The sequence below is a fragment of the Calypte anna genome, chromosome 10 (assembly GCF_003957555.1).
Source record: "Calypte anna isolate BGI_N300 chromosome 10, bCalAnn1_v1.p, whole genome shotgun sequence".
Classification (NCBI taxonomy): Eukaryota; Metazoa; Chordata; class Aves; order Apodiformes; family Trochilidae; genus Calypte; species Calypte anna.
The window spans coordinates 48,268-73,515 of NC_044256.1; the positions used below are offsets into that span (position 1 = coordinate 48,268).

Here is a 25,248-nt window from a genome sequence, read left to right on the forward strand (position 1 = left end):
TAGTAAAAAGCACATCACGTGAGATGTCAAACACCCACCCAAAGGAATTACTTTGAGATCTTCCTACACAGTGAGATGGTACACAAGGATTGGTATTTGCAGTTCTTGAAAGGAAGATGGAAAAATGAGGCAGCACTCCACACAACTTCCATAGGGGAACCCAAAATCAATCCATTCCCACTGAGTGGGTTCTCAGCAGTTACTACCAGTCTGCTGCCACCAACAAGCAGTGGCCATGAGACACACCAATAGTAAATGCAGCCTGAATGGCTTACTAGTGAAATCAACATCTTTACATGTAGGTTAAAGCAATTACCAGCAGCACCAGTGAGAGTGAACAAGGACTAGAGACAGATTAAGCTCAGGCAGTTTAAAGGTCTTCAGAGAAGAAAGGGACCCTCTCTTCAACCTTCCTACTGAAGAGCTCAACAGTAACAAGGAAAACAGACAAGGAACTAGTTATCCAATCCTGGAAGTCATCTAAATTGCTAAATTGAGACTCAGATGGAGATAATTCAACTTGCAGATGTACTGCCTTGGTGATGGCAAGGGACCAAATGAGTTAACTTGGTGTATCTACTTTGATTTTCTGATCTATCAAGAAACCCATGTTTTTCTACATTGCACATTAATCTTTAGGTTCCTGCAGCTTTAAAACCTAGAGCTGGAAACTTTGTAAAAAGGAAAAAATCTAAGAGAAAAATTAAAGACACGGAGTGGGTGCAGATTCCATGTGGAATTACTTACACTGTACTCATGCCATTTCATAAAGATTACAGCAGTGTCCATCTTTGCTTTTAAGAAAAGCATTAGGCTTTTGCAAAAAAAATGTGCTCCCTTCCGTCTGTAAGATCAGGAAAAGTTGGGGCTTGCCTCAAGAAAATATTTGTAGTTTTACTTGGACAAAGAGAACTTGTTTGCTTTACCACACTGATGCCATTTTACTATCATAGCCCCAGATACCTCTGCCATCTCAGGGGAGTCAAGGAGAAGGGCAATGACACAGCAAATGGTGTGAGTTGAAGACTGCACAGCTCCACCCCAAGGTCATGCTTCTCCATGTTAAAAGAGCCATGACATGAAACACAAGGACAGTCAGCCCTACTAATACCAAGCAACAGCAACAGAAACCAAACCAGGAAAAATCAGAGCTGCTCTCTTCACCCTCCATCCTTTCCGTTGGAAGGCCATCAAGGCCTTCAAGATTTCAGCTACCTAACTCCACATACTCTACTTCAGCAGCTTATTTGGAGTGCTGCAATTAAATATAAACACTCAAGACATTTCCTTCCAAGAATGTATGACACCACAAGTTGATTTCAGACTCCAGTAAACAAAAATCTCAGTCAAGTCACTCAAAATTTGATGCCAACTTCAGTTAAGTTTCCACCCACTGAACTCTTCAAGCCACCCCTCAACAGGGCACAAAACCACTTAGGCTACTTCCACTTCCATCCTGCCCACATTGATGACTAACACAGAACCCCTAGTGCAATCCACTACTCTGAAAGCAACTAATAAAAACCCAGCAAATTAATATCAGTGAGTGAATCAGACTTCAGGAAGGAAAGAATAAGGTAAAAGACAATGAGCTTCTATTTAGATGCTTTTTAGCATGAAGAATTAAAATTAACTTAATCAAAGTTCAGAGTTACAAAAGATGTTATTCATGCAATAAGATCACCCAAATTAAAAGAGAAAGAAGCTCATGGAATTCACTGCTCCACCATGTACCAGCAGTCATCCTACAGCTGGACAACTTAATAAGCAAAGTCACACAGGCTGACATACCAGCACCATCAAGCCCTATGTTGGAAGGTCAACTGCTTTCTATCAGAGGCCACTAAACACACCCACATCAGACTCCACACAGGACTTCTTTCCTCTGAGTCACAGATTAACTACAGCTATAAGACTTGGTGAACCAGTGGGATGACCTAGGTAGGAAGCCCTAAATTCCTAGGTAAATCAAAGGAAACAAAATGCACAAAGCAGTTAAACAGGGTTTGGAAAACCTGCCTGGTGTTTATTCTGCTGTCATAATGACCAAATTGGCTAAGGAGTCTTTCCTCCAAGTATTGTGGCATGAGTTTTTCAGAGATAAACAGGAAGTTGAGACACACCAGTATCAAAACAGGCAGTTCAAGACTGACCTCTCTGCTACTGCCTTAAAGCCTCTATGCAGTTTTGTTTTGTTTTTATAAGTCAGTACATTTGACTAACACACCTGTAACAAAATGGAAAAAGGGAGGAAAGCCAATAGGTAGCAGCTCATTATACTTACATAACTGTATTGTCATCGACTAAGATATCACAGCCATGAGCTGGGCATGAAATGGTCTGAAAAAAACAAAAGGTCATAAGCAGAACAGTGTTTATCCTCTTTCTGCATCAAAGAACTCCAAGACAACAGACTTCACTGCAATATAGTACATTGGCTATCTTCATGTCCCAGATGTGCCACCATGCACAGCACGATTCCTCCCATCCAGAACAAAGATGCAGGCACCAACTCCATGTACTCCCTTGGGGGTTTGCCTCAACCAGTGGCAAAAGACTTCCACATGCAAGCTTTGGGGCTCAGCTTTTTTGTTTTTATTTTTTGTTTTTGCTGGTTTGTTGCTTTGTTTTTAACTTGAGCAGGGAATAATTCTCCCCTTTCTTTCCCCTTCTCTCCAATACACAGAAATAAGGCTTCGGGTAGAAGAGTCTCAATGTTTTACCTGTCCCATGCCTTCCTCCATTATTTTGGTAGTTAAATATTCACTCCAGCACTGCATACAGAACTTGTGTCCACACTCTAGGCCAGTGAAGTACTGCAATGACAAAGAACACAAGACATTGGATCATTTTACCACATGGAATCACCCTGTCATTTCACCCATCTTGCTGCTGTGATGTTTATCTCATCTCTCATCCCCCATATCATACTTGAGACACTACTATTTATTTTGCACCATCACCACCAGAGAACATTGCCAGTGCAGTTCTAGTCATGCTTCCAAAGCCAGACTTTAATCTCGAACAGCAAGAAAAGATGTGGCTGACATTTCCATCCTGCCTATATGATTTGATCCCATCTCAGGAGTACAGAGCACAGCATGCATGGCTCTCTCCTTGTTCTGCTCCTGAAAATGAGTGAAATAAACACACCATGACCAAACAGGTCACAATTATAAGATGCTACAGGGTCTTCTTTCCTCCTATTTTTTCCCACTTGGCTTGCTGCCACATATGGATACTATCTCAGAATATGCACACCAACTAAGCACAGGCACTAATTTAGTTCCCTCTTGTACAGGAAGCTTTATGGGATCAGCAGTCTGTGGTACTGGGTAGCACTAAACAACAGTAATAAAAAGAATTATGTGTACTTAGACTTTTAATGTGCATGCATGAAGTTTGCCAACTTGCTGGGTAAACTTCTCCCTAAAACCCAGATGCTCATCAGATGAAGACACTAAAGACCCTAATTGGCAGGTGTAAATGGCTCAATAAAGTTCAATAATGATTAGCTGTTGCAGACAGCAACAAGGACAACTTCATGCATCATCTACAACAGATTAAGTCATTAAATCATCTGGGGTTGAATAGCTCATTATACAAGAGACCGAGAAGCAAACACTGCTAAGGAAAGAAAAATTAAGTGAGTTCTCAGCTCATCCTAAAGTTATTTTATACCCAGAGACAGGAACAAGGACAAATTATATTTAAAACAGGTCTCTCATGGCACTGTGCAGGCTACCATTTGGTGGCTTAGCATCTCAAACCATCTTAATGCCATCCAGTAAGATAAAGCAAGAGCTCCACCCTGAGATAACATCAATTTGTATGAAACCCCATAAATGAAAGAAACCCCGTTTCCTCTGTGAAACAGCCAAAACCAGCAGCAGTAGGACGCTGTTAATTAAGTAAAGGAGAGAGTTTATTTTCAGAAAACTACGTTCTAACAAAAAAAAACCTCTTAACCACTGGAGATTCAATACCACTCCCCACCACACTACCCATTCTGTCCACTCAGCAGGTTACGCCCGTCTGTCACTGCTAGGGCAATGACTGCAGAGGGAAGGTGCTTGTTCACACATTCTTCCCATGGCCTCACCACTTGGTGATTCACGCTTGTCTGGCACTGCTGCCATCAACATGGGCACAGGCTGGAACCTGAGCCTTGGAAACACGCTGCAGTGCTGGGCTCAGTTCTGTTCTTCCCACTGTCCTGCCAGGGAGCACCTACCAGGAACAGCAAAGGGTTAAATGTGACCTGACATTTAGGTCAGGGAGGAGACAGGAGAGCTGAGCAGCTGACTCAGTTCTAAGGGAGAAGAGAGATACCCATCCAAACCTTCCTTTGGGGGAAAAAAATAAAAATGGTGTGTCCTCCTGCCCCCATGGCTCAAGGGGAGAAGAGGCAGACAGCCATGAGGCCAAGGTATAACAACTCCAAGGCTGGGAAAAAAAAAAAACAAAAAACAACCAACTTTTGAAACCCCAACAGCACACAACCAGCCTAATGATGGCACAGATCTTTTCTCAGAATTAAGGCTTTTCCACATGTGAAGGGAAGGATGTACGGACAAGGGAGTAATCCCTTAATGAACATAAATAGTCCTGCAGCAAGCACACACAGCAAAGCACAACCTAACACAGGCAAGCACATTCTTCATTTAAAACTCATTTTGGCTATTTTCGGAAACGAAAAGATTTGTCAAATCCCCACCTAAAAGGCAGAGACCACAATTCCTCCCAGGCTGCAAAGCATTCAAAGTATCTTTCAACTCGTTTCTTTACTTTGAGGGTGTTCCCAATTATTTTTGGCTAAGCTGACAGTAGATCAAGGAAAAAAAAAAAAGTAGGCCATCATAAACCCACCAAGTAGCCTCATCACCTACTTGTGCCTGCAATGGCAGGTGCTAGCAGCAGTATGCTGCCATTCAATACCTGCCCCTGCTCTTCTGGTAACCCCAAACAGATCAAAGAAGGGGTCAGGTGCTCCAAGATGTGTTTAACATGACAGCCTCATGCAGGCTTGCTCCAGTTTCAGCAGTTACAATGGCACTGACAAACTGACTAACCTGTGTGGTCACAGGACAAACAGTCTGGACAACAGGACAATGTTTTTCCAACACCGTCACCTTACCAGCCTTCCCTTCAAGTGGGACCCAAGGATGAGATGCAAAAGAGAAAAAAGGCAAAGCCATGACCCTCTAATCCTATCTTCACCAGTAAGGGTTTTGCCTGAAATAACTTACTAGGACTTGACACAGGTTCATGGGGATCCAGAGGGACTAAAGTTTCTCCCCTAACTTTTCAGGGTGCTGAGGCTGCCTTGACAGCATCAAATGCTTTGGTTTGCAGGTGCTTATCAAAACTTCAGATCACAGTGTCTGGAGATGACTGAAGAGCCATAAAGACTCTGTATTTCTCTTTAAAAGGCAGATTGCCACCTCCAATGAATATTCACCCTCTCATGGCATCAAGACACCTGCACCCCTGTAATTGCTGTAAAATGTAAAATTTCTTAACAGGTGCTACTCCTAACTCCCAGTTGTCTTCAGGCTAGGAGAAGCTTCTTAGAAAAGAGTTTAATTTTTTTTTTTCTCCTGGGGAAAAAAAAAATAAATTGACCACTGCAAGAGGATTTGAAAGCTTAGATTTTAGCTTAAGTATTTAACATAACTTATCCTAGAATTTATAATTCACATTGACCACAACAGCTTAATAACAGATTTCAAACCAGATGGCTTACAGTCACCTTAGACAGAGACACTGCAGCCTTTTAAAGAAACCATAAATGCTGATTTTTCTATATGCTCCAACTTTTATGTATGGCAAAAAAAAAAAAAGTTCCCCTCTCTTATCTCTTGACTTTATCAACACTATCAATTTAGAGACACCTCTGCTCACTTGAAGCATCTCACTGCTCCAGCTGAGAAACTGCTCTTCTAATAACTGGGACACTACTATTTTTATTGTGCTATTTGAACTCCAAAACCAAGCAGCATTCCCCCTGCCAGAGGAAAGCCTTCTCAGTCGTGTGTGACAGGCACACTGTACCCACTCAGCACAGAAACTGCGTAAAAAAGGGGGGAGAAGAATATATTAAGAATAAAAAATCCAAATTTGAAGTTTTCAAGAGGACCTTTTCCTCAAGTTGATGCTAGAAAGATTTCTCTTCCCATTTTTCCCCCCTCAGTCCTTCTCCTGTTAATAATTAAACATTAATAATGTTGCATAGCCTAAAATCAAAGTTATTTCCTCACTACCCAACATGGAAACCCTGCAGTGATTAAACCTTCAGCATAATGTAGAGGATTAGAGAAATTCCTCAAGCTTGTCATCCTTTTTTAAAGCACTTCACACAATGCAAGCAACAGTTCTCCTTAGCAGCTGTTCTCTAAAAAGAAAGTCCATGCACACAAGGCTTAAAAGGAGATGAACAAAGTCTTGTGGTTACTGGCTCAAGAGCAATAGTTGATCTTAACACCAAGAATTTCAGCTGCCTGGAACCACGCTTTGCTCTGCTCTGCCTACTCCAGAGCAAGGGGAAGGCCTGCAGGCAGCCTACAGCAGCAGGAGGACTTTATTCAAGGCTATTCATAAATCCCAAAGCTCTAAAAGGTTTCCATTCTTGCTGAAAAGCAAGTTCACAAAATACACACAGAGCAAGACCAGAAGCCTCACATAAGGGCTGCTTTGCTCTTTAGAGGCCAGACAGATGTTATGATTTTGGAGAGTCAGGACCGGACCAGGTCAACCAGGTTCTAATAAAGGATGAATACCTTCTGTATGTCAGCACCTGCCTTTTAGCAAAGCCATAGATGAACTCTTACACTGGAGCTTCTCCAATAATCTCGTTTCCTTCTAGGATCTCCCATCACTCTGTCCTGCCTCTTGAAAGCCAGAGCAAGCTGCTTGCCTGTACGTAACACAGCAGAAGCCTGGACCTCTGAGAAGCATAGCACTACTTTTTGAACAGCTACAAAAAAAAGAAGCTCCATCACCAATCTTACCACAAGCCAGATTTAGAACTTCTACCTTAGTACTTCAACTCTAATGTTCTGATTACGAAGGTAATGCACAAACACAATAAAGATCCAAAGACAGCATCATGGATTGTGTTCATCAAACAGCACAATTTCATTTTACTTCTACTCCCAACTCAGTTTTATTCTAGTCTTTTTAGCTTGACTATTTAGCATCATTATTTACTACTTTTATAAGCTTTCTTTTTTTTTTCCTTTTTTACTTGTCATGCTTTCCCCATAATTTTTTTTTCTTTCTTGTATGACTTATTTGCATGTCTCAACTGGTATATGACCTTTGTAAAAACGCTGTTTTCTGAAGAATTTTATTATGCTGCTGCCCAAACCTCACCACTCTCAAATGTTTTGCCGAAGCGGTAATAATTTAATTTAAATACAATCCCAAAACCATAGTAAATTAATAGTGACTGAGGTTTGTTTAAAAAAAGAAAATTCCAGTTCAGATAGCAAAGTTGAGGGAGTTCTTGGCAGATACCACCTTGGCTGCCAGGTACTCACCGAGTTTGGGTAGTTCAGATAGCAGATCTGACAAGGCATGTCCTGGGCTGAAGACCTTGTTTCATCTGGCGCGTTCGAGACTTTTACTTGGATTAATTACATGACACTCTGCAAAGAGTTTCTCCAAGTTGCCATCGAAGTACCTGCACAGCACACACAAAAGAATGAAAATTTAACTTCCCTGTAAGTCATTTTATCTTTGGGAGGTTAAATGTACAAATGTGCTTTTAATACTTTAAAAAACTCACACATTCATTACTTTTACTAAACCACTAACACAACACAACCCTGACCATAGAAATGAACACTGGACATCCACATGATCTGAGATTTGGGTCTGAATTGCACACTTCTAAAAATTCAGCTACCTTCAAGTTTCCAGATGCATTTCAATTCATGATCCCCGACAGTCATTTCTTTGCAAAGCTCCAGGACATAAAACTAAAATAAGAATGTCCCTATTCACACAAAACACCTTGCCCAGGCCCAAAGTCTACAACACAGGTAACAGACTCCACGTCTTGTGCCAGAAATCCCAGCCATTTGAGCATCTTTTGTCTTGACAACCCAAGATATTTTTAACAGTCTCCAAAAAAGCACAATTGCAAGTTCCCAATGCTTCCCAAGGTTAGTTATCTCCTGAAGGGAGGATGCCAAACTGGTGGGGGCAGATGAATGGACACTTCCTAGTTCCTGTTCCCTTATTGGGGAAAAAAAAAAGTTTGGTTTACAGTCTCACAGAAAGCTTAGACTTGGTGAGGGAGAACCAGTTTAAGAGCTATTAGTAGCAGGTCACCTCTTAAGCTTCAATCATCACTTTCTCCAGCCTAGCAGCTGCAGAACTAATTAAATCTGATATTCTAACCTGTCCTGCATTGAACATCCCGCATTCAATGCCAGTAAACTCATCATTTCCCCACCATAACAGCAAGTTAATCTAAGTCAGTTGGGATCTACCAGGAAAAAACAAAACAATAACCAAATACATTTACCATTATCCCATAGACGAGCAGTGAATTCACTCCCAGCAGCAACTCTCACTGTAGCTGAGCAGGCAGGCAAGGCTCAAGCTAAGAGTCTTTCCAAGGCATGTATTTAAGCTTAACACAAAACAAACAAAACTGTAACTATCAACAGACAGAGGAGAATCAAGACTTGCTGCTTGAGAAAAGAAATTAGTAGGCGTGTCTCAAAACTGTGGGACTAGGCCTGGCATACACCAACAACCAAAAGGCCTCTGTCTAGGTCATCTTATCTGACATTAGGCCCCCAAAGTCCCAACTCCATAGCAGCTCAGGACTACCTACTAACAAGACTTGACTTACAGCTAAAAATGTGAAATCCACTCTTGCTTCATATGTTTGTTGTTCACATACTTCAGGCCTGAATTTTCAAGACACTGAATTTTGAAGGTAGTGGTGAATTCTGGCATTGCAAGATACACGAGGCCTTGCCACTGTTCCTCAGTATCAGTTCAGGGATTTATCTAAACCAAGTTACTTTGTTTGCCTTCAGTGTTACTTATATCTAGAAAAATTTAATAAGTTAATTCAGCATGGTTCTAGTTTATGGAGTACTTTTTTAATAGTCATGGATAAATATTAACTCCACTTTCCCAGCATTCAAACTGTTCTTACATGCAACTCAACCAGAGTAGGACATCCTCCATCAAAGACAATGACAGACAGCTGGTTATGACATTTGTAAAGAAAATAGCTCTGAAAACAAATGCTATGATACAACTTGAAAACTGGCATTTGTGGTCAGCTAAATGCTTATGGAGATAAAAGATCTCTGTAATGGTGAGCTGTTTTGAAGAGTGCGTATCCACATCAGGAACTCAAGTTCTAGTTTTGCAAAACTTCTGCAAAATAGGCAGAAAGTCACCAACAACTGCTTTTTACCTGGATTTACCTAGCTCCTCTAAATACCAGTGGATAACTATATCAGAACAACCATCTCCTTCCCAGGATTTCAGGAGTTTCCCAGTAACACATAGAAAAATAAGTGACTTGACATTGTGTGTTTCTTGGGTCTAAAGGTGACTCAAAGATGATGTACAGATTGGAGTCCTTAACCAATTTAAAAAAATCCAAAACACGAATAATACCCCAAAGCATGAGCAGCAGCTCATATTAAATGGCTTCCACCAGAGAAGTACCCAGTCTGTGCTTCACTTAAAAAGAAGAAGCACACAAAGAAGCTGAGAGACTGTAAGGGCTGCACACAGGAGAGAGAAAAAACAATTTTAAGGGAAAAAGCTAAGTTTTGTGGTTTTAACTCAGCTGCACTCTTCATTCTTACAGCATTTGCTCTGCTCTCTGGGACTCCCACTTGTAAACTTCACCAGTGCTGAGGAGAAAGAGGGCATGGGGTACTCTTCCTTCCCCATGCTGTTGTCTTTGGGTGAATTCACTTTGTGTGCCAGGATGCTATGCCCAAGGGATTTCTACAGCTGTTTGCACCCATCTGTCTCAGACTCACAATCATGCTGTCACTGAGCAGTCAGAAAACAGAACTCTATAAAAGGCAGATAAAAGCCTAGATCTCCCTGAAAATACACAGTTGGAATAGGTACAGCAAAGTCCAACATCTCTCCAACTCCTCTACCACTCCTTATACAAACAGACCAAGGGCTCAGTCAAAATACTGCTCTGGTTCCTGTGATGGCTAGGAACAACTCCCAGTTCCTGTAACCACACCTTTTTGGCACTTATTCAAGCATCAACCCATGCTATCCATTTAAGATCTTCCTTCACCCTTCCCGTGCTCATCCACATAGGATTCACAGGAAGCAGATCTAGCACCCACTGCCAACAGAGCAGACAGACTTATTTCTCCACTTTACTGTCCCAAACCTTCTCTACCACTATTTCTTCATCCCCTTGGAGACCAGGAGGCCAAAATACATGCAATTCTGATAAAGATTTCACTACAACTTCATACAATGTCACTTCCATTTCTCCTGTTAATCTAATAAATCCCAAATAATGTCTAACTTTTTCCAGAGCTCCTTTTGCATCTCTGTTGAGGAGACCTCTCATGACACTTTGCACCACTTTCACTGCTGGGATCCTCCCAGCTGTCTGTTGCATTTTCCTGTATGATGTTTGGCTCCTCCTCTGAATCGAATGCCTCCAAACACATTCATGCTGAGTTACTCATTAACACTAACAAACATGCCAAAATTATCTGATAAGAGACTTGCTAAGAGATTCCATCCATCCAGTTTGCAACTTCCCTTTGAGCAAAGTAACTCCACACACACTGTACTAACAGCTGGATCAATGGATATGCTACATAGTTTATGATACAGCTGCATGCCACCCTCTTTGCTGTGAAACATGAGGGAAAAAACCCTTGAATCTCTTCCTCTCTTCCTTCACAACTCAAAGGTTCGTGATTTTTCCTCAAGCCATCCTTCAGCTTCTCATTATTAAACAGCTGCTTCTTGGTAGTTTGCTTATTTTCATCTTAGGGAGAAGCACAAGTCCTTCAACAGCCTTTTAAATCCTCTGCCCTCTTTCCCCCTTGCAATGCAGATATTCAGTAATTCCACCCTCCTGATACTTCAGAAATGGTCTATTCAGCCACATTCTTTGCTCAGTATCACAGACTTCAATATCCAGTTCCATTCATTCTTTTCATCAAAGACCAAGTTGTTTTCTCTGCTGCTTTAAAAGGAACAGACACAAGTGAATTATTTTTAAGTTTGTCTGTAATTTCTTCACTGCTTACCAACACCATGTCCATAATGTATAAAGTCTTTCTGGCAGAGGGATCAAGCTGTCAGCTTCTTTATTTCCTCCAAATTTTCTCCTGCTGTTGGTAATTGCCTTATCACAATTGTCTAGACATAACCAAATCCTATCCAAGGGAGTATCAAAGATGAAAAGCCTTTTCACTGAAAAAAAAGTTGCTTCTAGTAAACATTTCAGGATATTTACTTTAGAGAAAGGGTATTTATGAATGTCAGAGTAACAGTATACCCACAATAAAAGATTTCTTCATTACAAAACCCCTGCCATGCACATTTTTCAACCTGCTCAGCCTCTGTTGAATAGTGTTAAGCACTTGCCCAAAGGAAAGCAGCTAGCCAGGTACCTGCAGAGAGGAGCTGGACCTTGAATACAAGGGGAAGAGGCAATCTGGGCTAGGAGCCAAGCCACTGGGGCCATCCTGGCACCTGTCCTCTGCTGAGGGAAGGCAGACAGATACAAGGCCACAAAGATAAGCCCTTACAATGGACTGCAATACCTCTGTCTGTACCTCCAGGGATTAAATTGGGCCTTTGGTTACATCCTGATTTCTTTAAAAAGAACAAAAACAAATAGAAAAACAACCAGGGGAGGAACACAAAGCAGGAGAGCTACATTTCATTTTAGTTTCTTCATCATGAGGAAGTTCATTCCCAAAATTCCTCTCAGAAGGGATGGATGCGATCAGCCATGGTAAAACTGGAATGTAAGTGAGATGAAGTTACAAGCCAAAGCATTTCTTTCACTTATTTCTGAGGTTACTTGGTCAAGCTGCACTTGCTAGTCTCCCGCAGCTATTAGCCAAGTTTGTGAGACAAAGGAATCATAGAATCATAAAATGGTTTGGGCTGGAAGGGACCCTAAAGATCATCCAATTCCAACCCCCCTGCATGGGCAGGGCCATCTCCCATCAGACCAGGTTGTTCAAGGCCTGGGCAACCTGGGCCAGTGTCTCACCACCCTCACGTTAAAGAATTTCTCCCTAACGTCTAGCCTAAATCTTCCCTCTTTAAATTTGAAGCCATTTCCCCTTGTCCTCTTCCTACACCCCTGTGCAAAACGCCCAACCCCAGCTTTCTCATATCCCCCCTTCAAATACTGGAAGGTTGCTATAAGGTCACCTTATAGCTGCTTCTCCAGGCTGAACAACCCCAATACCTCAGGCTGGCTTCATAGGGAGGTGCTCCAGCACCCTGAGCATTTTGGTGGCTCTAAAACTAAGGAAAACATAGTCTTTACCATCTTTATTCTCAGAACTTTGTATGGCACATCACATCAGAAGCTGAGCTTAAGTACTTCCTCCAGCACCCACTTCCCTCCTTCAAACAAATCCACCCAAAACCACCAATTCTGCTTTTAGACATAGCCAAATAATGAATATTTCAGCAGTGGATAGGACAGCTTTTCACTTGTGGCTATTACTCCATTATCAATGGAATAAATACCTGCAACATATCTTCCCTCTTAGTAAGGCTGTGATAAAGCTGGCACTGACAACAAACTGCTTATTTAAAATACACAAAACAAAAAAGCCATGAAGAGGTTCTCATGTTTTAAATATTGTAATTTTCATTCTCATGAGCTAGATCTCATCACACTCAAGAACTTATCGAGAAAAAGAAGCCACTTTGTTATCTGCTTCACTAGAGGCAAAGTTTGATAAGGCTACTTGTTAGGTCATCTGAATCACGCTGAACTCAGGTAAAACAGACACTGGCTATGTCCTGTAAACACACCCATCAGGAAACTGAGGTCAACCTCTGACTTCGTGTGAGATAAAGGACCAAAACTTGCACCCAAACATTACATCTTAGCAAGCATTAAACTCACCCAGACTGCAGGAAACAACAAGAATTTCCTGCGAAGCTTTTCTAATGGTTATTAGGAACAAAAGAGGCCAAACTTATACCAGCTCAAGTTTTTAAATTAAGAGTCTCCCAGTAGGGATACAACAAAACATTTCAGGGTCAGACACTGAAGACACATGGATAGTGTTATTTTCAAGCAGGAAGTAAGTTTTGGTGTCTTTTTCACTGCACCAAAATAACAAAAAAACACCAAAAAACACTAACCACAAAACAAACCACAACACCTCATGAAAAAAAACTCCTCATGAATGCTTCCCAGTGGATTTTCAAACTTGCTCACACTAGCACAATGGGGCAGTAAGATTTGCTGGACACACAAAGCCAACCAAGTCTCAAAAGTGTTCTCTGATTTAGAAGGCTAACCAAGTGTAACTTTGGGAATAATCAGTTTGTCACATTCAACCTTTATTTTAGTAAAAACATGCCTATCTGTAGCTAGCTCATGGGCCTCATTTCCAGCTCCATCAGTATTTCAAACTGATTATTCTGCATCCTGGCTACTGAAGTATCCACCTGCCACCCAAGCTTCCACAAAATCTTTCTTGAACATCAAGAGCCAGCTCTTGACCGCTCCGTCAGCCTCTTGCCTCCTGGTTTCACCCAGATGAGCATCAGCAGTGCAGTGTAAAAGGCTTCATGGAAGCTATGTGGCGAAGAATGAGGAGCAAGCAGGCTGCTTGAAAAAAATGTTTTAGTGTTCTTCTGGTACAACAGGACATAAATCAGCACCAGAACTGAGACTTAGTGTGCCAACACATCTGTATAAGCAAATGTCACTTAATATATTATTCTGAGGAGCAATCCTACAGAATTAGGTAAGGTATTTTAATGAATATGTACCAGAGTAAATGTTTGTCAGTGGACTTTGTAAATATTTGAGTCTACTTATTTAAGTGTTCTGGTTGGAAACTAAAAGCCTTCCCCCTAAAAAAACCCACAAACCCAATAAAAAACCCACAGCCCAATTATTATTGTTTTGGGTTGTTGGTGGGTTTTTTTGTGGTGCTGTTTTGTTTTTAAATTGATGACAGCCTTACCAAACAAGGTTTCTGTGAGAAGGAAAAAATCTCTTGATTAATGGCGACAGTTCAATGCACACATATAAAGGAATCTCAAGGTACGATGGAGGTAGCCAAGGAGAGGGAACTTTAACCTGACTAAAAGAACCAGCACAAGAAAAAAAAAAATCAAATGCAAAGAAGTGAATGGATACAAGTTATAGGAGAAGGAACTAAATCAGATGTTTAACAGCCTCAATGTGACTATATTGTAGCACAAAGCTTTGTACTGACCAACATTAACTAAAAGAGGTCAATCTCAGGAAAGTAAAGCAAAGAGTAGAAAGCTTTAAAAATACAGTCACCTCAGGAAAAAAATAATCTAGGCCAAACAAAACATGAAAGACACACCCGAGTGCCATCACTAACTGAAAGTGTTACAAAAACGGGCTAGAGGTGTCCTAAATCCATTATCTCAGGAGAGTGGAAATATTTAGACTTCAAAACTATCTACTAGCAGACCAAAAATCTATTGCTATTCCAGACTTGCACCCTGCATAAAAGCTGAAACTGCACTACCTCTGCCACCAGCCCAGTACACCCATGGGCTATTAACTCATATTTCTTAATGCAACAGTACGATCAACAGTTGTTTCTGTTGTCACAGACTGCAGAGGTCCCTATCTTCTCTCACACCCTGATCATTAGGCCAAAGGCAATGGCAATCCAAGAGAAGGCAAAACAAGCAATTCTGCAAGCAGTGTCCTTCTGCCTCCCACAAGCATCCACCACCCCACTTCTCTCTCTCAGTAATTCTTTAGACCACAAAGACCATAACAACCACTAAGGCCCCTGTACTGCCTTTACTGCTTCTCCTGGACCAGACTAATTCTTCGCCCCAGGTTCTAGAATTCTCCAGCTCCCTCCACACTCTTCAACAGCAACACTGACACGAAAAAGTGCATTACTACTGTAGCCAGATTTGACTTCCCACTGTTTAATAGCAAACAGAACAAAAAAGCACCTTTACCAGCAACATTCCCCCAAGAGGCTGCAATCAAAGATGAGAAAGTGGCCCATATAATGGTTGGCTCTGAGGGGGAGGCCAAAATTCAAGCCAGTATGCACACACACACTCTTCTAAAAAAACAGAAACAACAAAGAAACCCCAAACACAAAAAAAAACCTCTGTAGTTGCAAAGATGGAGACAAGGCAGATATACTTTACCAGTCCCCTTTTGTCAGTCAAGAAAAATTTAGTCTCAGTGTGACTAACAAATAACATGTCAGGAATACACATGCTGGAATGACACACAGAGCAACTGAATGAAAATCCGGAACAGTTCCAGCAAAACAGGGACATGTCCTACTTGCTTTTTTCCAGAGCTTCTGGAAATTCATGTGCCTGTATGTTGCTCAAAATGGAAGGCACCCCCTTCCTCCAAGGAGCAACTAACTTCCAAAACTTCTCAGAAGTCCAACAGGTGTTAAATAAATAAAAAAAAAAGAGTTGGTCTTAGCTGGTACAGGCTGCTAAAGGGGGAAACATTCAGAGCTTACACGCATTCTTCTTGTCACATACTTGTGACTTGAATTCACACATCCTTTTCATTCGTTCAGTAATTAACATTTCTTTGTGGGTCTGCAGCAAAATGTGGCTGTGTGCTAAAAAGGGCTGCTTACCTCTCCATCAGCTTCCTTTATCCCAGTTGAAATGGCTAAGTAGTATTCGAGTAATAGTCGCCTGGGTTCTAGAAGAAAGAGAAGAAATCATAAATGAGTAACTGCTTGACCAAGCCTAGTAAACTATTGAGACACGCAGCAGAGTTTTGGACAAGCAAACAGGAAATTGATGTGTCTGATAACACGTATTGTTGCACAGATGATGTTTACTGGGAAAACAGTATACATTTGACTTGACAGATAAATTAAAAAAAAAAATCTCTATAAAGCAAATTACTATATAAAATGAGAATATGGTTAAAGAACCATAGTGTGGGTAGTCACCAGTTAAGGAACAGGTGACTTACTGCTACCACATCAGCTGCTCAAATGCCCCCACCTCTATGTCCAGCACACTCACCCAAGGTAAGCACAGGTCACTGGTAAAGCAGAGAAAGGACTAACTGCTGCCCATCAGATCCACTGCAACAAAAGCTCCACGCTATTTGCAGAGCAAGAAGGATCCTTGTATGCACCAGGCCTTACCACTTTGGCCAAAAATTCTCCCAGAAAGCAACTGGATGCTAGTATAAGATGTCAATACCCTTGGAAGTCCCCAGACGTTCCTGAGGCATCCCAAGATGCAGAAAATACTCTGCAAATACACAACTAAGGAAAGAAATCCAGCCTAGGAAGGGAAGAAATAGGACCAGAAATGAAAGCTTGTACAAAAGTTATTCCTCCAACTAAAGCTGTACCATTGGCTAAGACTTTGCCTACATGAGCTGGGACACATAACAAACCATCTGGTTTCTGTTACCTAAGAACCACCTTTTAGCTCCCTAAATCCAAAGTCTCTGGGCTCAGCATTAGGACCATTTACATGCAAAAGAGGCAACAGGGAGCACCCGGAGAGCAGCTACATGTACTCTGCCATTTGATACCAAAATGGAAGTTTGCCTTAGGGCAAATTTTCAATGGACACTCTGAAGCTGTTGAAAAGTAGGACATAAGCCTGCAATGTGATTTTCTGAGCCCGCAGGGCTGCAGCTACTATTTGAAGCTGCCAAAAGCCAAAGCTGCTGCCCAAAGCAGTGATCCCAGCCCATCCTTACCCTCAGCTGCACACTTGCACATCCTGCACTCACCAGTCCATGCCCATACAGACATCTTACCCACTAACACTGCAAATTACCAGCTCAGAAACTGATCCAACATCATCTTTTTCATTAAGTTGCTTTTTCACTGAATTGGTTCCCCAATCTGTTTGATTGCTTGACCACCCTAACAGCTGCATTAGCATAGGAGGGGACAGGCAGGACAGCATCTTTCAGCAGCAGCACCAACAAAACATTTACTGAAATCAAGCCCTAGGGTGAATGTCTAAGCACAAAGAATGAGTCTTGTGCTTTATACCATAAAAAAGTGACACTCCTCTCCCTCTCCAGCATGTTCTTCCTGTTCATGTCAGCACAGCTTGCTGAAAGCTAGAAACTGTTCCTGCTCAAAAAGCCAAGGTGAACAAAAACAGCTTTAGAAAGGTGAGACCAGATCCCTGATCCAGTCCATGAGAAGCCCAGTAGACAGCTGGGACAGCACATCTGCTACACAATACGGGGCAGAAAGAACAGAAACTGATATTGCCAAACACTTTGTCTTGTGAAAATGCATCCCTCTTTCAGTGAGTCTCCCAGGCAACAGGGATCCAAGCTCCTTATTGCAACAGCACAAGGTGCTCAGCTCACAACCACACAGTGACTGCCCACCAGGAAGCAGGGAGGCAGCACCCCAACCCTCCACACCTCGCAAGAGTCAGGTTAACAGCACTGCAGTCACCTGCAAAGTGGCAATCCTGCTTTCAGGTAGATTTACCCATTTTCTTGCACTGAAATCAGTGATGATGTAGCCCTAGGACAAGCTGGACTAGCTCACTGCTGTGATGGGAGGTGTTTTCCCCTCTCTTTGTAGCTCTCAGCCAAAGCAGCAAGCTGATACACCTGGCTGGGAGATCACAGTATGGATACACTGAACATATACCCTGAGGAAAGCATGAGAAGCTCTTCGGGCAACAGGATGCTCTTTGCACGGTTTGTATCTCCAAAGCAGCTGTAACCCCACCCTTTGCCCCAGCAGCAGGGCCAACAAGTGCTCTGCCCAGCCAACACTGCTCAAGCTGCTGCAGCCACTTGGGAATCCTGCTAAACCAGCACAGAACTCCATTTAAAGGAAAAAAATAATAATGGAAAAGATTCCAATAGCATCAATCCCAAAGCCGGTGCCAGCACTGCAGGCAAAGGGGAGTGAGCAGCTGAGCTGTGTCAGTCCTGCCACTAAGGAGCTGTATGGGAATTGAAGGGTCTCCTTCACGAATAGGCTACCCCAGCTTCAGGGAGGACTGCAGCCTTTTTCAGGGCTTTACTTTTTGATCTTTTTAGGTTACTTTCTATCTGGGTCTTTACTGTATCTTTTTCTGTAACAGTACCTGTATCATGTAGCAGTACCTAAAGGAACAAGCCCGCTTCCTAGATCTAACTAATCAAAGATGAATATACACTTCAGTAACAAACTGATTTTATCTCTAGATTATCTTGGTTATGATACCAGCTCCTATAATCAGCACAACTTTCACTTTTAAAAAAATGTTCCATGTTCTAGGGCAAGTCTTGCCTCAAACTGGGAAATCCCCTCCTAAACACAGCAGGCAGATAGCATGTACAGGTTTCTCCATGGAATCTTTCCAGCTCACTCATACATAAAGCACCTTACTTCAGCCCCTCACCCCCATTAGTAAGGAACTAAAGTGGTCTGAATGGAATACCAAGGGTGACAAGGCAGATCCAGCAAACACCACTCACTAAAGGACACGTGGTTGCAAAAAACAAGAGGGTTTTGTTTCCTTTCTGTCTTCTCCATTTTCTTATCAAAGTGGCACTGCATCTTTCCAAAACTCGTCAGATCAGACCTGTCAAGTGTCCCAGCACTCCAAAACCAAAGCTGCTTTCCCACTGCACCAGCAGTGTACAACACAGCACATTATTTAGGATTATGCTCCTGAGACCAACACTGTTGTCTCAGAGTATTACACAAAGTGTTAGTGGCAGCTTTTACTGGTTTGGTGAACTTTAGCTTCCCCTACCTACAGCAGTACTTGTTCAGCATGTTAATTTAAAAAAAAAAAAAAACACAAACACAACACATAATTGGCATGACAAGTACCTTACTGAAATAGCTGGGCTGCCTGCTTTCTGTGCTCACCACATGCAAGATCTAATATTTAAAACTTCAACGAGTGTTTCACTGATACAGAAGGCAAGGATTAATACAAGAGAGCCCTTGCCTGTACACAGTGTGGACAGTAATACAGCCAGCACTTTGCAGGGAGCACTGAAGACAGGGAGGGAGAGAGGCAGCACTAAGAGGCTTGGTTTGTATAATGTAAACCACAGTTAATGCAAATACAAATGCAAAATCTCTGGCCTTTAAGGATTGTTCTGATATAAAGCAAAGCACACCAACAAGGTACTGCATAACAGCTGCTCCACATTAACTGTTTGCATGAGCACACACCACATAATTATTTGGGGGCAGCTTTGGGGGAGTAATAATAGCATCTACTGCAAGGAGGGGTTAGCTTCTGCACAGCTGTGTCCTGCAGCTCAGTCATAGGAGGTGAAAAAAAACACCAAAATCATCTGATGTTTCAATCCCTCCTTTGCAAGGAGCTGTGCTCCAGCCCTGCTCCCTCACCCACCACACAAGACACTGCCCCTGCCCAGCACTGCACAAATTCACACCACATTTAAACGACAGAAGGGACAAGGCCCTGGTGTGCTGATAGTTCTGAAGCTGGAGGGGCTTCTCATTTGGCACACTGGGTTGGCTGCCTACAGCTCTTACACCACAAACCTGAGCTACAATGCAGCTCAGACGGGATTACTTCTTGGGCTGGGAGCTGCAGCAGAGAGAAGTGTGCTTCCACACAGGGCATTTTCTCTTTACAAAGAAAAATTGTATTAAGTAAAGCAGCCAGAACAAGACAGCAAGCACGGGAAAGGCAAACACATCCAAATGCTCCATTTTCCTCCAAACGTGGTTTGATGAAAGATGAAACAGCCAATATAATTTACCACAGCCACCTCTTAAATTTTACATGTTGAAGCCAAAGAAGATGGCCCAGATCTTGGGGCAGTGAGCCTGTTGATATCCAGATAGCAATAAAACCCAAGGAAAGCAGCCATTTTGTGGAGAATCTCAGGGCACTTCACCAGACTCACTGTCACAACTACATTGCTAACAAAACATTTATAATCAAGCTCTGCTCAGAGAGAAACACAGTCAGTTCTTTGGCAGCGATTTTATTTTTTTTTAAAGGCTGACAAAGCAGACAGGTCCCAGATGTGTTCCAAACAGATCCCACTTCATCATCTCTTTTCACTGGAGGTATTTATGTTTACTATTGTTACCTTCTTTTCCATGCTCGGGCGCAACAATGCAAGCAGGAATACAGGGGTGGGAAACACTTGCAAAGGGGTCTGGACTTCTCCAAAGTAGCATTTTTGAATGAAATTAAACTCCTTAATTTAATTAAACCAGAAGGCTTGGTCACTAGCATCTGAGTTTAATTTTTTTTGCAGTCAAAATAAGAAAGTGTGAATTGGAAGAAACTGGATGCATTTAAAAGCATAAATTAAAGATCACTCAGACACTCGTTTAAGTCAGAATTTCTAAAGCAGTATAATTTGAAGGGTGACAATTTGCAGTACTTGATCCATCATGTTTTCATCCATGAAAATGAGCTGAGCAGTTAATTCTTGCAGTTATTATCAAGAAAAGCCTATCTTAAAGAGTTCAGTTTCTCATCACATGCTTGGGAGTAAGCTCATGTTCCAATTTCAGCATTCAGGGCAGATAAAAACCACTTAAGAACAACTTAAGCTCAGTTCTCCAGCAAAATTCAGTCCCACCTCCTTGAGACACAGTACAGGTAAATTCTTTATTTTGTTTCTTTCCATTTCATGGCTGGTTTTGTTTTCTAAGCACAGCACCTTTTACATTTCAACAGTTTTCAACCAAACTGCAGCACCTGTAGCCCATTAGCAGAGTGCTTTTTAGACTCAGTACAGCAATAACAATTTGACAACACTTCCAGCTCAGCCTCCTACATAACTGCTTTTTCATTCATCAATCTGTAAACATTGGTTTGCCCAAGCCTCAGCCATCAGTAAGTGGTTCAGACCTCAACAACATCCATGGCTATATTCCACGGGTGCTTAAGTGGCCCGTGACCGTATTTCAATTCCAGAAAGAAAACCAACTGGTTTCACATCAGCTGACAGCAAAGAAGAGTTTTGCTTGGTCATGACACGTTGCACACGCTGGTGGAGGAGCAAAGGGCCATCGAAAGAACAGCTCAGAGGCTAATGCCTGTCAGAAACCAAGCAGCACAAACATTTGCTTCAGTAAAGTGGCATCTAAGGACAGCACATTGCACCACCACTGTAAATATTTAATCAGTCAAAAACCCTGGCTCTACTCTGCCAGGAGTAGAGCACCAAGTGGAGCTCCAGCTGCCCTTCCAAGCTCGTGGGATCAAACAGAAACCACTCCATGGAAGGAAGCATCATTAAAATAGCCAACATACTGCATTTTACATCAGCAGGCAGAATAAGAGCAATGTCACCATGAGGAAGTTTAAAAGATTGTGTTAAATTAAGAGACTTTTTGCTTCCTCAGCTGTTGCTCTCATTGATGGTCAGAAGACCATGTTTCACCCCTTGCTTTCCAGTTGACTATAGGTGATGGAGGCAGTCTGCAGGCAGGAATGCCCTAAACCTTGAGTCAATACTTCAAGGCAATGAAGTGGCACTAAGTGCCACCACAGAGCAGGAGCAGCAACCCCCACCTATAAGTCTTCAGTAACTTCCAAACCTACCACTCCCTTCTGAAGGACAACAGCTGCTTCTCCACGCATAGCAGGGAGCAAGAAAAACCAACACAACTGACCAGGCACCATACAGCTGTTTCCTTTATTGGGTACTAACATAAGACTTCAGCCCCAAAATCTGCAATATCTAGGTTATCTACTTGGTTTGAAAAACAATTGCTCTTCACTTGTACCCCTTCTCAGCCCCGTACAGGTAACCTTCAACTTAAAACACACAGACCTGAAAGCGTTTAGAACAAGTTTTTAGCCTGAATCACCACACAGTGAGACTCATCCTAAGGTCTGCATTGTTTTGCAAGTGCACTGAGTGACCTTCATTTGTGAAGATCCATTCACATCTATTCTTTCAGGAAAAACAATTACAGGAAATGTTACAAGCACAAAACCTCATTTCTAGCAGCTAAATACAATTCCCAGGACCTGAATGTGGAAGATGAGATCTAAGTGTTGAGTACTTACAGGATATGATCTCCAAAACAGGGTGTATCTTCAAACTTAGTAGTTTTTAAACACCAACTGAGCATTCCAAGAAGCTGCTGGAAAACTTTGATGTAATCTAATATTCTCTGGCTCAATTACAGGCAGAAAATAAAAGGGCTTCTGTGAGAAGATGAGGACAGCAGCTAAACAGATGAGTCTGCCACTACCCATCCATCCCTTCCTCCTCTGCCATCCCCTGCTATCACCCCTCTCATGGCTTGTGGGGACACTACATACACACATCAATAGATCTGAGAAACTTCCAAGCACCTTGTGCAACCTTCTGTTGTGATAACAACAAAATCAGTACTATTCCATCTCTGTACACCCACTGAGAATATGGTCTTTGCATCCTACAGCCCCAGTAAAGTCACACTAAGAGACTTTTAACTACCCACCTCTGAATCACCCCCAAATTTAGCTATTTCTTGCTAGTGGCATTTCAAAGTAATCCCACATGAAGCCAGGCCACTTCCCAGTAACACTGGCAGTCACTGCTGACAACTGTCTCCTGACTGGCATTTATCACTTCACTCTAGCTTCCCATTAACACACATAGGCTTCAACTTTGATATTCATCATCTCCTTAGCTTCCTCTTCATCTCTAACTTCTCTTCTCAAATCACTTCTTCATTTTGAAAATTTAGTTTAACAGAACTACTAATTTAGTACCATTATGTTGATGGCACTGAATGGCAGCTTGGTACTATGATCTCAGTCTGTAGTAACTTATCTGCACTTCAGTGATTGATTCTAGCTCTGAGGAACATATAGACATTTAGGAGAGGAAGATAATAAAAGCAACTTTTGAGAAAACTATTACTTCAGTTAATTGGTTCCAGAGACAGAAATGAAGCAGTCAGCTGCTTCACATTTTCTGGGAGACTTCTGGAAAGTTTTCAGGTTAATGATTAGGAACCACAACAAAGATCCATTGTTTAACAAAGCTCTTTTAAATCAGAAACAAACAAACAAAAAAACCTAAAGCAACCATTCTGGGACAAATTAGCAAATTTGGAAATGCGAAAACTGAAATTACATTGTAATATTTCTAAATGAAAGAGCTGATGGACTTGCCACGCTGCTCTCGTGTGCTGGGCAGCACCAGCTCTCAGCTGACTGCAAAAGCTTTGCCACCAAATCAACAAATTAAAAACTGCAAATCAGCTACCATCAGGGAAGGTATTTTCCAATATTTCAGCTACAGTTGCTTCCAGAGCAAGAGTTCTTATGGTTTGATAGAGGGAGATGTTAACCCTTGTTTTACACATTAATCTGAAGAACATTTGGGCTTCTACTTCCTTTTGCTGTAGTTCTGGAGTATAAAGTCAACCCATTAAAGAGCAAAGGCCCGTAAATTCAGAGGCCCTGTGCTTCTGAGCAAGATGAGCCACTGTGCTCTCCTTGAAGACTATGGAACAAGAGGTCTCCTGATGTACATGCCAAGTGTACAAACCATTTCTAAATTTAATTCTTTTGAATTAAGGAACACTATTGTTTTACTGCCAAAAAAAGGCAGTATCAAAGTGTTCCTCCCTCCTGGTGTCTCCCACCACAAGAAATCCCAACACATTAGCAGAAGCTCAGCTAGTCTCTGTAAGCAATGTGAGCCCCAGCTACAGCTTCTAGAGTTGCCTCTGAGCCACTACAGCTGACATACTGAGAAAAAAATGGAGAGGGAGCACATGGGTGACAGAGTACATTTTGAAATGGGTTTATTCAACCCATTGCCTCCCACTCATGAGTTTGCAAAGATTTGCCTTAAAAGAGTAGGAGAAGGTGATGGCATCATTTCCATTTAATTCTTCTAGTTTACTATTTCAGTAACTCCTTAGTATGTCCCGTTGTGGAGGAAGCAAACAGCGCACAGCACTGCAGCGAGGCTGTGGACAAGATGATATTAAAAGCCTCAGGATGTAAAGGACCTACAAGTTCATCCAGGTAGAGTTTGGGTCAAATAATCACTTATCTCCCCTCCATGGCAAACCTTCAGTGCATGATTTGATACTTCTAGTCCTGCACAGCCACTCAGACCAGCAGTCTCTACTAGACTAGAAATGACACCTGGTTTCAGTTCTTGTCCAAAACCAATATGACAACTCACAAACGCCAGGCTCAAAGGGGAGGAAAAAGAATGCAAAATCATATTTTGCCACAGAAGGAAAAAATTATGCTGAATGAAGGCAGAGGAATTTAATAATTGGGCAATACATACCAAAACACCTTGGCTTAGACCACAAGCACAGCTTGGTCAGAACCAGGTAAGAAATCTCTTCCCCTGAATATCAGGGACACTGAGGAAGAATCCTGAAGCCCAGAATGGCTTAGCTATGCACCAGCTATTTTTTTGCCTATGAGATAATGTAACAGCTGTATGGATTATGATTTTAATTTTAAATAGGGTAGTAACTAGGCAGGGCAGTAAACTGTGCTCTTCAGAGCCTGGTCTAAAGAATCTTCATCCCAGCACCACCAGACCAAGAAGGAACAGCTCAGAATGTATTTATTTCAGCAGCAACCCAAGTTCATGCTGGCTTGTAGGCTTACTAACTGCTCAGCAATGGGAGCACAACTGCTGCCAGTGAAAAAGATGGAGGAACTGGCATGGGTTAAGTGGTTTGTTGGTTTATTTTAAGCCAGAACAGGACCACCATGTGGCCAAACTGGCACAACTCAGACAACAGAGACTTGCTCCAATAAATCTGTTTGGGAAATCAGTCTGCTGAGAGCCATGCAACAGGCACATCAAAGTTAGGTCTTCCCCATGTCAATAAACTACCAAAATATTCTTGCCCCAAAAACGGTGAAGAATATCAGGCTGTAATCTGATGCAAGCTACAGCCAGAGGTCCCACTTTTCTCCTCCATTATCCCATCAGTAACTCAAGATAACAGGTCAGAAAGCATAATCCAGAAATATTGTTTCTCATCTTGAAGAAACATTCAACAGTCTGACATCCTTCTTCCAAAAGCTTTCTCCATTTGCATTACAGAAGGA

General features: G+C 42.0%; 1 protein-coding gene across 1 annotated transcript in view; it reads right to left on the reverse strand.

Annotated features, from left to right (window-relative positions):
• Positions 1-25,248, reverse strand: part of ARIH1 (ariadne RBR E3 ubiquitin protein ligase 1) — a 58,976-nt gene that overhangs the window by 18,385 nt on the left and 15,343 nt on the right. The window contains 7 exon segments of the mRNA XM_030457168.1: positions 2,285-2,340; positions 2,724-2,816; positions 7,542-7,603; positions 7,606-7,626; positions 7,629-7,684; positions 15,849-15,864; positions 15,867-15,916. Coding sequence (XP_030313028.1) covers positions 2,285-2,340; positions 2,724-2,816; positions 7,542-7,603; positions 7,606-7,626; positions 7,629-7,684; positions 15,849-15,864; positions 15,867-15,916 — 354 coding nt within the window.